Below are 12,898 nucleotides of genomic sequence, written 5' to 3'. Positions count from 1 at the left end.
ATAACATCTCACAACCATGGGTGGACTACAGTTTGGATACTGTTCCAAATTCCAATTCTGCTTGAGAGTGTTGGGCTCAGCCCATCAGCAGTTTTTTAGTAAAAATTTTAGATGGGTCAATTTATCATTTGGTACCTAAGTTTGAAATTATTCTCCAACCAAATCATATCTATCTAGTCACCTTGAAACTTATTCGACACCTTTCCTAAAAATGTCTTGCAAAGGTCCTCTTTATCGGGAATGATTGTTGACCTCGTAACGACTGGCTCATCCACCGATAAACCGAGTTGTAAAGCTACATCCTCGAGTTTGATTGTACACTCACCGCATGGAAGATAGAAAGTGTGTGTCTCGGGCCTCCATCTTTCCACCAACGCCATTGATGAGTGTAGGATCAAGTTTACAGCCTCCAAGCATATGAGATGCATGTAAGAATCCTGTGTCTTGCAAGTAACCACTAATTTCGGTGTCTAGGCTTTTGACAAATTATGTATGAACCCTTCCAAAACACAATCATCCGTCTATTTATATCGAAAAAATAAAATAATCGAAACGAATAAGAGAACTTGTTGTTCATAAAAATTAATCAAAATGAATATACTGAAATAATTAAATAAAACTATAGTATTTTTAAACAAGTGTATAGGAAAATTTTGAACAAAACTTCATAAAATTGAGAGAATCGAGAGTTTAGAGAAAGTAGAGAGAATTAGATTTGAGTTAAAAAATGAAAAATGACCTAATATTTATAGGAAAAATTACCGTTGGCTCTTTAAAAATTTTACTGTTACCAATATTTAAAAAGCACATGGAGGAAAACCTTATTTCTCTAATTTTAAAAAATGACCTAAAAACTAATTAAAGAAAACGACACATATGGGTAATTTAGCCCTCTTTTAACAACTATTTTCTTATTAATGAGCTACAGTAGATTCGTAGTAATAAATATGAAATAAAATAAAATTTAAGAAAAAGCTAATTTATATTGTAAAAATAAAATAAAATATTTTATTATTAACGGGATTTTCGGCAACATCAAGATAAGTTTAGGACACTAAAATTAATTAATATCTTATATCTATAAATATTAATATTAGAGAAATATTACACACATTTTAATTGAACTACTCTTCTATTTCTTATTCATTTACTCTCTTTATTATTTATTAATTTCATAATTTTGGTCAAATTTTCCCATGCAAATGATAATTAATATTAGGTTCCTTGAAGTTGAAGTCAGCTTCAACCAATCAATTTAGTCAATTTATTTTTTGGAAAAGTAAAAGTGCAACGTCAGATTGTAAGATTATGCAGCTTAGGTCCTTAATTTCTAGAATCAATTGTTGATTTTGAAAATATGGATCAGATTGTAAGATTTGTTGATTTCAAATACCATACGGAAGTATAACCATTTATTTTTATTTTTATTTCGAGTGAACTTTTATTCTTTTTTTTCTAATTTAAGGATTTGAGGAGATTTATAGGTAGAGAGATAGGCATTGTATAAAAATATAAAATATGCTAAATTAATTTATATTAAATTTAACTGATTTTCAATATACTTAAGAAATTAAAATAAAGTAATTGAAAATTAGTATATTAAAAATATAAGTATTAATATAGCAAGTAATTTATATTATTAATATGTAAATTGAAAAATGATTTGGATTTTCTTTTGGGATAAATGTGGCTGATATTATATAAATTATGACTTACATATTAATACGTTCCTTTATAAATATATATATGGCAAAATTTAAGTTGTCATATAGATTTATTTCTTGATTTGTTTATATACTTTACTTAGTATGGTGTTAATTATTTATTTTATTAAATTATAGAATAAATGTTATATGCTTAAAGTTTTTGCACTTTATATATATATTTAGGATTTAGTCCTCTACTTTTCAAATCTAAAATTTTAAATTCATTTATTAGCACTGTTAAGATTTTTCTATTAAATTTATTGGTGTGATATTTTAAAAATTCAAAAAATCCATATAGCAAAAATTGATATTGTATGTACTTAAATTTAATAGAAAATTCTAACACTGTTAATAAATTTTAAAAATTGACACAAACATTTTAGTTAGAAAAATTATCGGACTAAGACATTATAAAAGTTGAGGTATCAAATTATGTCAAAATTAAATTATAAATTTAAACAAAATATAAGGATTAAATCTAGAATTCAACCATTCTTATATAATCTCGGAAAAGGAGTAAATTAGAATAGAAATTTGTCCATTAACTTCTCGTGTCACATTGGATAGGTGTAATTTAAGGAAGGACTTCGTTTTATATATAGTAGTATAGATATTATAATATAGTGGCTAAATATGAAAATAAAATATATTTAATATATTAATATTTTATATATCCTACTTACGTTTTAGGTAAATCAGTCGAAGGGCTGAATATCTCGTCTAACTCAATTAGGGCTAAATTTGGATAAAGATTTTTACACTTTGGTCGTATAACTTGTTTTGGAATATTTACAACATTTATTTTATATAAATCTTTTATTCATCTTTACAAAATTTCAACTTACTAAATCCATTTATGAAAAGGGTCCTAAAAGAATTTTATTGGATAAAATAATATATTTGATATATGATTGGTCATATAATCATCGTTACATAGATAGGTTTTACTCAATATACTTAACAAAAGGTATAAGAGGATTGGCAGAATTAACCTTTTTTTTATAGGCGAGTAATTGACGGAATTACAAATGGAGTAAGTATTACAAGTTTTTTTTGTGGGAGAAAGCAGAAAATGTCTAGGGGGAACCCAAATTAAATTTAAAAAATAAAAAATGTTTTTAATTTTAATTATAAAATATCAATTAAAATATACTTTTTAATATTATTATTTTTTGAATAGTGAAATGGGTTTTTGGGCGGGCTAGACCAGGCTAAAAATGAACTTAGACTTGACCTGACCCATGAACGTCTCTAATTTTAAGATTCTAATAAATTGTTTTATATTTATGCATGGAATCATTATTATTATATTAAAAAGAACTCAAAATTATTATTTTTGAATAATTTCATTATTTATTCTGATAATATTTGTTCTTTCTGACATAATACTTAGTATTACGTAAAATCTCTCTCCAACCCGTAAGTAGGAGGATAATGCGCTTTAACGCATTTGAACTCATGTCTTCTTGCATTGATAACAATACTCATACCAATCAAACTAAGGCTCAATTAACAAAAAAAAAAAAAAAAAAAACTCAAATTAATCAGCTAATTTGTGGAGGAGATCATATGCTACCGCTCAAAGTCTGAGTAGAGGACAGTGACATTTGAAAGGAAAATAAATGTTGACCTTGGCCTTTGATGCCTTGATAATAAAAATACCAAAATCCACTTATAAGATAAAAAAATCTTTAAAGACTTGATAAAAACGTCAACTCCCACTTTTAATTGACTTCAACTAAAAAATAACATAAAATTTAATTGAATTTTAAAATTAAACCAATGAAGTTGGTTGAATTTGATTTGCAAGACAAGTTTAATTTTGATGTGTGTTAAATAAATTAGGATACAACCATAGGATTTACTTAACAAACTCAATATTTTCTTCATTGCTAAATATATATTTTAATAACAAAAACCAAATTGATGAGGCTTAACATTAAAAATATTCAAACTAGGCTTACTGCATAAGTTGAAGTATTGAGCAACATTCATATATAATAAACCTAAAATATTACTGTTTAAGTGGCAATTAAGATAGTTGGGTCAAAATGACAACATTACCTAGTAGTAATAGAATAAATAAACAATTAATTAGTTTGAAGTTTGACCATGAAACAAACGTATGAGACACAAATTAATCCTACTCTCATCTTCCTTCTAACTCAAACAAACCAACTTAATTTGTTTGGTTTTTCATACGTCAATTCATTTGTTTCCTTAAAATGTTGTAATGTTTTCATAGCTTGAGTTTTTAGCAGACAATTTGGAACAACTAAAACAAATTTTCCCCGCCACCAAACAGTCATTTTCAGAGTCTTTGAAGACTATTTTTAGTGTCGTGTCTTACTTTTTCAGTCAATTTTGTCACTTTCCGAAGTTACTCTTCCCTCACAGAAACCTTTCTCCTCGTTTCTTAAGCCCACCGTTGCCTATAAAAAGCAAAGCATTTAAAGGCAGCCCAACAAAATCCAGATATCTATCTCAAAGTCTTTCTTTCTTTTTTTTATGCCAAAAAAAAAAAAAACATGGGGAAACTTAGAGATGATCATTGTGATAAAAGCAAAAAACCCAAGAAAATTCCCGTCAAAGTCAAATATATTTCGAGTCCAATGATGGTTAAAGCAAGCAATGCTGAAGAGTTTCGTGCAATTGTTCAAGAACTTACAGGCCAACATTCTGATATGGGAGAGCCTGTCAATGTTGTTACAACAAATACTAAAGCAAAGTTGGATGATCGAAATTGGTTGGATGCATATCCAGATGATATGTCTTCAATGGAGTTGTTTGATGAAGGGTTTGTTTGGAGAGGTGTTGCAGAGAATTTGTTCGGATTTCAATCTCCTTCTGTTTTTGATTGATTAGGGGTGCAGTTTAGTTGAGCTAATTTTAAGCAATTATTTGTACTCGTCTTTCAATTGAATTTTTTTATATTTATTACAAATAAAAAAAGTTTGAAACTCCCATAAGTTGCAGTGTCTCATACTAGAAAAAAACACAGTGAAAGGCTCCATGGCCAAGTCCTAAGTTGTTTTTTTGCATCAGGAACGAGTTCCTCATGCAACATATTGTACTGGTTCGTCTTTGTTTCGACAGACTCTCGGATTCACTAATCTTACCTCTTAGTTCCCGTCATTTTAAGTAAAGGGCTTCACCTCCATCATCACACTGAACTCCAGAGCTCCCACCACGGCCTTCAGCAGACTCGCCAGCACTCGTAATATCTTGCTTGCTTCCACCTGTAATTGCTCTGCCACCGCCATGTGCGAAATCCGGAAACCCTCCGCTGCCACCTCCAGTGCTAGCTTCGCTTTGTAGCATGCTAAGACCTGAGCTTCCGCCTGAGCTAATGCCAACCTGTCCATGCAAGGCTTCTTGTTGTTGTTGTTGCAGGGCCGAAAACGGTTGCCGAGCGAACAACATTGAGGACCGTGAGGCCATAAGTGATTGCGGCGTTATTGGTTCGGTTTGTTGATGCTGCATGTAGTGTCCGGATCCTGGCTGCATAATATCGCTGGAAGGGAACTACAAGAAATCGACAAAGACAATCAGGAAATCTACAACTTGAATGAGATCAACTGTATGTAAAGATGTTTAATTTAAGATGCAATGCTCTATTAAATCTTTTGAGGATATAGAAATAGCATTTGTACCTGAGGGTGCACAGCAGGGGGTTGGGGCTGAGAATCCGCAATTGCAGCCAAGTACATGAGATTTCGTCGCAACCTTGCTTGGTTCCTAAGCCATTGAGCATCAGATATTGCAAGGCAGGGGAATCCCATACAAATTTAGCCGAAAAAGCCAAATCTGATAGATATTAGAGACTGAAAATCAGCACTACTTACTCAGCACATTCATTCCATTTCCCCGAATTCTGGCTCTCAACAATCTTTAAGATCAACGACTTGTTCTCGTCCAGATACTGCATGCCAACACGCAATATAAAGAGTTTTCTTAGACTTCAATAAAAAACCACAAATAGATTCACAAGTGTTAGCATGTCTGATAACCTCACTTAACTAGCACTCCTCTAATGTGTATAACACTACTTAACAAAAAGTAACTGCAAATTGAAGACAGTCCTTGTACTAACGGTCATCAAACAAAAGGAGAGAGATGATCGTAGCTTTTACCAGCAACAAAAAAGAAGATTATAGCCTCCAGTAGTAATCGTTCACTAATCAAAGAAGAAATGACTACAAGAGAATAAAAATACTCCATGACATACATACATACATACATACATACATACATACATACATATAAAAAAACAAATAAGAGAAAATTAAGAAAAAAGGGAGGACCTGTTGAATATGATCAGTAGTGACATTGTTGGGATAGTAAGCTGAAACCATGGGCTGCATCTGCATCAGGTGCTGCTGCATTTTCTTTCTCTATATTCAAACGCAAACGCTCTCTCACAAAGAAAATAAAATGAAGTAGTGTGTGTATATATTTCTTTCTTTCTCTTTTTCTATGCAAATAATTAAAGATCTCACTCCAAAAGACAGTGAGCTGCAAGAGTAGAATCACAGCAAAAATAATGTAAAAAAAAAGGAGACAAACTAAACTCGTGAAGAAAGAGCTTTTCCTACTCAGCTCTTTGAAACACACTCCCTCTCTCCCTGTTGGGAAGAAAAAAGGGTTTGGATTTTTGGGTATTTATTGCTTCCTTTTGCAATCTTTTTTTTTTTCTCTGTCTGTAAGAGAGGATCACGTGATAAGGCAATGTTAAGTTATTACAAAACAGGAATACAGTATACATATATAAATTATAGTATGATACAAGTATAAAACATGAATGATCAGAAAGTGAGAAAGAAAAAAGAAAAAAAAAGAAGACAGAGCCGTGCAGGAAAAGGAACAGAGGGAAAAGCAAAGGTCCTTGCGCTTGCAGTTGTTGCAGGCAGTAAATTTGGAGTGACAAAGAAAAAGGAAAATTATTTGTTTATTACATTCGGACATGACGAATTCTGTCTCTCTGTTTTGGTGTCACATGCCTTCTGCTGATCTTGTCCACTCCCCTATATAGTAACTTCCATATCTTGATGAATGTCTCTGAATTAAGGAGAGCTTTATGGAGGCTGAATGTTACTTTATGGTGACAAGGTCAAAGTGAGGTGACCCACAATCTTATAATGAAAACCAACCAAAAAGCCTAGTGGGTTGTACTGTAGAAATATGTTGGGTATTGGCAGTTCAGCTTTGAAGCCTTTGTCTGTGGGGCATCAAATCACTGAACCCATATAACTCTCTCTAACGTTAACAATTATTACTCACCTTTGTTTCTGGGTTGGGTGTCACACCTTTTCAAAAAATACTTCTCGTATTATTAAATAATTTTAAAAATATACATGGGAATATAAATATTTATTTCATCAAAACTTATAAAAAAATAATATGAAGATTTTAATTTTGTTAAATTTATTTTTGAAGAGATGGTTTTTAAGGAAATTTAAGGATGCTCCCAGATGACCTAACATGATGGGTGGTTAGGGTCTCATTTAATTTTTTTTTCTGTACTCCACAAATTCCAACCCCCCCCCCCCCACCCTGTTTTTTTAGCTTTTCTTATAAAAAAAATTCTTGTGAAAGGATCTTAATTTATGCTTCTCAAGAGAAATAACAGGAGAAATTTTGGTATGAGTTATGAAAGAAAAAATTATTTAAACTAATATTAAATTGGGTTGAAATTTGCTTTAAATTTATTCCTATAGAATTTTTTAAACTAATTAATAAAAATGGTTATGAAAAAAATATATTTTAAATTAATATCTAACCTTAAACACTGGAAATTTGTTTATAACAAAAATAGAGACAAAATTAATACAACAGAGCGTATTTATCCCAATGTTAATAAAACGATGCGTATTATTGGGAAATCGTCGCGACTACTACAACCATCATTGTCATCATTGCAACCCTAACCCTCGGCACATTTAACCACTGCTTCAACCAAGGACACCACAGGTAAGATCTGAAACAGGGTTTTTTACCCAAATAGTATAGAAAAAAAATACTGAAATAGGATGTCAAAAAATAAATTTTATCAAAATAGGTTACTTTTTTCATTGGAGCCTATTAGATAGGCGCCAATGAATAAAAAAATAATAAATTTTTTTGAATAAAATATTTTTTTATATTTTTTAATAATTTTTTTAAAAAAATACGGGTCAAAATACAGTCAACGGGTCGGGTCGGGTGGCGCCTATCAGGTAGGCGCCAATGAAGGTGCCTCATAGAGAGGCGCCAATGAAGGTACCTTATAGAGAGGCGCCAATGAAATTTATGTTATAAATTTTTGTGTTTGTAATTATTTAACATTTAATTTATTAGCAATAAATTACAAAATTACTAATAAGTTACTAATAAATTTATAACATAATTCTAAATTACTAACAAATTAATTATAAAATAATTATAATATTCATACAAAAATTACAATATTACAATATATCCGACATTACAATATTCATACAAAATTATAATATTACAATATTACAATATTCATACAAAAAATTGCAATATTCATACAAAATTATAATATTACAATATTCATACAAAAAATTACAATATTCATACTAAATATAGATAATCTATAATTAATAATTAATAACAAAAAATATTGCAATTTTATATGAATATTGTAATATTGTAATTTTGTGTGAATATTGTAATGTCGGATATATTGTAATATTGTAATTTTTGTATGAATATTGAAATTATTTTATAATTAATTTGTTAGTAATTTAGGATTATGTTATAAATTTATTAGTAACTTATTAGTAATTTTGTAATTTATTACTAATAAATTAAATTTTAAATAATTACAAACACAAAATTTATAACATAATCCTAAATTTTAAATAATTTGTATGAATATTGTAATATTGTAATTTTGTATGAATATTGTAATGTCGGGATATATTGTAATATTGTAATTTTTGTATGAATATTGTAATTATTTTATAATTAATTTGTTAGTAATTTAGGATTATGTTATAAATTTATTAGTATAACTTATTAGTAATTTTGTAATTTATTACTAATAAATTGAATTTTAAATAATTACAAACACAAAAATTTATAACATAATCCTAAATTTATAACATAACCCTAAACCCGAAAAAATCAAAGCATTGGCGCCTCCCAGATAGGCACCACCGTTGGCGCCTCCTAGATAGGCACCACCATTGGCGCCTCCCAAATAGGCGCCAATACTATGTATTATACGGGTTATATACTGACCCGGGAAAGTATAAAATTATATTTTATTCAAAAAAAATATTATTATTTTATTCATTGGCGCCTATCTAATAAGCTCCAATGAAAAAAGTTACCTATTTTGGTAAATTTTTTTCCTGACATCCTATTTCAGTATTTTTTTTTCTATACTATTTGGGTAAAAAACCCTCTGAAACATTCCTCCTCCTTTCCTTTGTCCATCAAATTTCTCATGATAGGAAATTCTATTGTGTCGCCTATGCATTCGGAAAATAAAAGACATACCAAATTTTCTAATGTTGTATAACTTGAAATTTTTTATATACTTTTTTTTTCGACCGCATTATACGTTGGTGCTTCCAACGTATGTTTATATGCCATTCAAATGCTTGTTAACCTATACCAAAATGCCACATGGATGGCCGAAAGAAATAAAAATTTAGGTTCTAAAAATGAATTTGGATAAAAAATAAGATCTGTCGGACATTGAGTAAAATTTTTTGACCTGGGCTCACTCCGGTTGAAATTGCATAGCTAGTTCCCTAATACCTGGGTTTTCTTTTCTTTTCCCTACCCAAAGAGAACTCTTCAAGCCAAATCAGCAATAGAGGTGCCCGGCCCGACGGCCCGCCCGAAAAATGGGAGGGTTCGGGTGAAAATATAAGCTCGAAATATGAGTTTGGGTAAGAAATGAGGCCCGTTTTAAAAATAGGCCGGGCCTCGGGTAAAATTTTTTTGACCCGGCCCGAATTTAATTAATATATTTTTTTATTTTTAAAATTTATTATTAGTTATTACTGTCTGTGTTCATTATACTTTTCCCATTTCTTTTCCCTTCCCTTCCCTTCCCCATTTCCCAGACCTCAAATAAATCCCTAACCCCTTCCCTTCTTTTTTCCCCCAAATCGGAAATCCACCTCCACCTCCACCAATCCACGACTCCACGACCACGACTCCACGACTCCACGACTCGACAGTGCTTCTAGCCTTCTTCGTCTTCTCAAAGGTGAGTTTGCTGTTAACCTTTGAATTAGTTTTTTGCTTTGTGCTTTTTATTTTTATTCGAATCAGTTCCCTCATTCTCTTTCAATTACAGAGGAATAGGAAGGTCTAACAGACTAACACAAACAGTAGATGTATAATTTCGTTTGATGTATAATTTCTTTTGGTTGGATTATTTTTCATTTGATGTATAATTTCTTTTGGTTGGATTATTTTTCATTTGCTGTATAATTTCAGATATTTGTTGAAAGCCCAGATGCTAAAACTTCAATTTCGATTTTTTTATTATTGTTATTTTTTGCTTTTTATTTTTATTCGAATCAATTCCCTCACTCTCTTTCAATTACAGAGGAATAGGAAGGTCTAACAGACTAACACAAACAATAGATGTATAATTTCATTTGGTTGGATTATTTTTCATTTGATGTATAATTTCAGATATTTGTTGAAAGCCCAGATGCTAAAACTTCAATTTCGATATTGTTATCCTTTAAAAACATAGAAATGTAATGAAATGATAAACTTTAAAATATTATATAAAAAAAATACAATTTGATATTTGATATAAATTCAATAATATTTAATTTTAATAATAATTAGTTTTAACTTTTAAGTCAAAAAAAGGGGACGGGACGGGCTTAGGCAAAATCACATGCCCATATTTCGGGCCGGGCCGGGCTGGACCTAAGAAATGGGCTGAAATTTTTGTGGGCCTGGCCCGGCCCATCAGCACCTCTAATTACACTTTATTTCTCTTGAGTGCAATCGCCTACAGAACAATGTAGAGGATAAAATCAATAACTAAGATGAGCATAACATGTAATAGATGGTAACATCAACATTGCTGTCCCAACATGTCAGCAGGCAAAGAAAACTAGCTATTATCTAGGTGCTATCAGAAAGTACGCATAGCTTACTGCTTGTTCAAGAACGGAAGTTTTATGGCTAAATCGAGCAGCTATACGTGGAAAAAATACCTGTAATGACTATGATCAATGATTAGGTGCTGCAACAAAACTATGAGAAGTAGACTGCACAATCTGCTGAAGTAAAATCCCTTTAGCAAGCTAAGGACGAACTAAAACTTGCAACAAATTACTTGAGAAGCAAATTTGTAAAGTAAAGTTAAAATCATACCATTGTACAGCTCCATGTTCGTCCCGGATCATTGTAACAGGCAATCATACAAGTAATTTCGATATCATAGAATTTTTTTTTATTTTTAGTAAATTTGATGTATTATATATTTTTAAATTTGTTTTATATGATATTTTTAAAAAATTAATGTGGAAAATCAATATACCAAACGTTCATATTATTATATATATTTTAAAGAAAACATCATGTCAAATAAATTAACAAATCAAACGAAAATTGGTAAGATTTAGACTGATTTTTTTTTTTGTAAATGTAAAGAATTGAAGTTGATTAAATTTAACTGAATCCACACAAAACAAAAATATGGGTATAATTTCACCTTTTGAAAAGTTTAAATTCTACTATTAGTCCCTGTAATTTATAAAATTATGGATTTAACTTTTATATTTTAATTTGGTAAATTTTAATTTCTATACTTTTTAAATTTTAAAATTTCAATCCTTTTCAAATGACAATTGTTAAATTCATTAGATTTTGTTATTTCTAAAATTCAATGCAACAAACATATTATCATATATATAATGCCTTGTCTACTTGTTAATACTCACTAAAATTTCAACTAATGGATTAACAACTGCTATATTTGTCAATACTAAAATTTTAAAATTTGAAAATATAAAGACTTATTTCAATTGAGAAATATAGACCAAATCTACATGTGTATGGAATTTAACCAAATAAATTTAATTACCACGGTTCAATTAAGACTAAAATTTTAAAATTTAAAAAATATAAAAACTAAAATTAATGACGTAAAATACAAAAACTAAATCCAAAACTTTTACCAAACTAAAGAATTTAACCTTTAAAAAACTTCACCGTACGTTTAGAAATGGAAAAAAGAAAAAGTGAGTGTTGACTTGAATCTTGATTGGGTCAAATTAAACTGGTGGTGTTGGAAACAGTACAATTGTATGACCACTAAAAATATCACAAAGAAAAGGAATAAGAAAAAAAAACATTCAAAGTTATCGTCCAGCACAAATATTTTTACTTTCACAATAAATTATATATTTTAATGGGTTATTTGATTATCTGTTTGTACTGATGATGGGTTTTAATATTTTTATGGAACGATTAACATAATAACAAAAATTTTGTGTATCAGTCTAAAAAGTTGAACTTTTCTTTGATTCACTCTAAAACTTAAACTTTGGTTCGGATTATGATTATACCATAAAATTAACATAAAACAGATTTATTGTCTTAAAAATGCAATGCAAATCCAACTTGTCATGAGCCATGGTTCACGTATATATTGGTAATAAGTGCTAGAATAATACAAGAATTAAATAATGTCAATTAACACTAGTTCTGATGAATTTCACAACAATTACATTTCTTAAATTTTCTTCCCTATGAATTGTTGTGGGTGGAGTTGTATGTTATATAATACATCAATGAGAAAAAATAAAAATAAAAATCTTATTTTTGACCAGTTTCATTACTACCGGCCGATGCAGCACCAAATTTCACGACGAACTCAGGAAACGCCGGTGGTGCAAGATGAGGAACACCACCACCACCACCACGACGGCCTACGGCATCCATTTCAGTCAACATGCACCGTCCACGGCTGCGTCCGGGTATATTCGTGCATGGATTTCCGGCGGACGGTGGCACCGGACCCCTTGGAAGTGATTGAAGTATAAGATTGTGGTTGAAAGAGGGGACTTCGTCTAGAGGTCTGGTGGCCAAAACATGTTGAAAGGTCGGCAGCAAAACAATGGCGGAAATGAATGTAACAGTGAAGTTAGTAACTTTAAAAGAAACCATAGTTTTGGGATGACGAAAAGAAGAATTATAAT

General features: G+C 30.3%; 2 protein-coding genes across 2 annotated transcripts; one reads left to right on the top strand and one right to left on the bottom strand.

The window, feature by feature from the left end:
- The first annotated feature begins 4,190 nt into the window (after positions 1 to 4,190).
- On the top strand, positions 4,191 to 4,593 carry LOC105782992 (uncharacterized). The gene has a single exon (XM_012608140.2). It carries the CDS (start codon positions 4,235 to 4,237, stop codon positions 4,565 to 4,567), a length of 333 nt encoding a protein of 110 aa, XP_012463594.1. The 5' UTR covers positions 4,191 to 4,234; the 3' UTR covers positions 4,568 to 4,593.
- Positions 4,594 to 4,618: 25 nt separating this feature from the next.
- Positions 4,619 to 6,699, bottom strand: LOC105782988 (GRF1-interacting factor 1). Its single transcript, XM_012608137.2, has 4 exons — positions 6,011 to 6,699; positions 5,552 to 5,628; positions 5,360 to 5,444; positions 4,619 to 5,231 (listed from the first exon to the last, which is right to left on the bottom strand). The coding sequence occupies exons 1-4, from the start codon at positions 6,089 to 6,091 to the stop codon at positions 4,839 to 4,841; spliced, it is 636 nt and encodes a 211-aa protein (XP_012463591.1). The 5' UTR covers positions 6,092 to 6,699; the 3' UTR covers positions 4,619 to 4,838.
- Between the last annotated feature and the right edge of the window lie 6,199 nt (positions 6,700 to 12,898).

Source organism: Gossypium raimondii, chromosome 13 (genome assembly GCF_025698545.1).
Source record: "Gossypium raimondii isolate GPD5lz chromosome 13, ASM2569854v1, whole genome shotgun sequence".
In the NCBI taxonomy this organism is placed as follows: Eukaryota; Viridiplantae; Streptophyta; class Magnoliopsida; order Malvales; family Malvaceae; genus Gossypium; species Gossypium raimondii.
Note: the sequence above shows the minus strand (reverse complement) of the source record. Positions and strands in the feature narration are given on the sequence as shown.

Bases quoted from the DNA above. Each gene is read 5' to 3' on its own strand.
- LOC105782992 (XM_012608140.2), top strand. From the start codon at position 4,235: ATGGGGAAACTTAGAGATGATCATTGTGATAAAAGCAAAAAACCCAAG.
- LOC105782988 (XM_012608137.2), bottom strand. From the start codon at position 6,091: ATGCAGCAGCACCTGATGCAGATGCAGCCCATGGTTTCAGCTTACTAT. The intron at 5,445-5,551 runs GTAAGTAGTGCT...TCAATGGCTTAG, and splicing joins AAATGGAATGAATGTGCTGA to GAACCAAGCAAGGTTGCGAC. The intron at 5,232-5,359 runs GTACAAATGCTA...GATTTCTTGTAG, and splicing joins CCCCTGCTGTGCACCCTCAG to TTCCCTTCCAGCGATATTAT.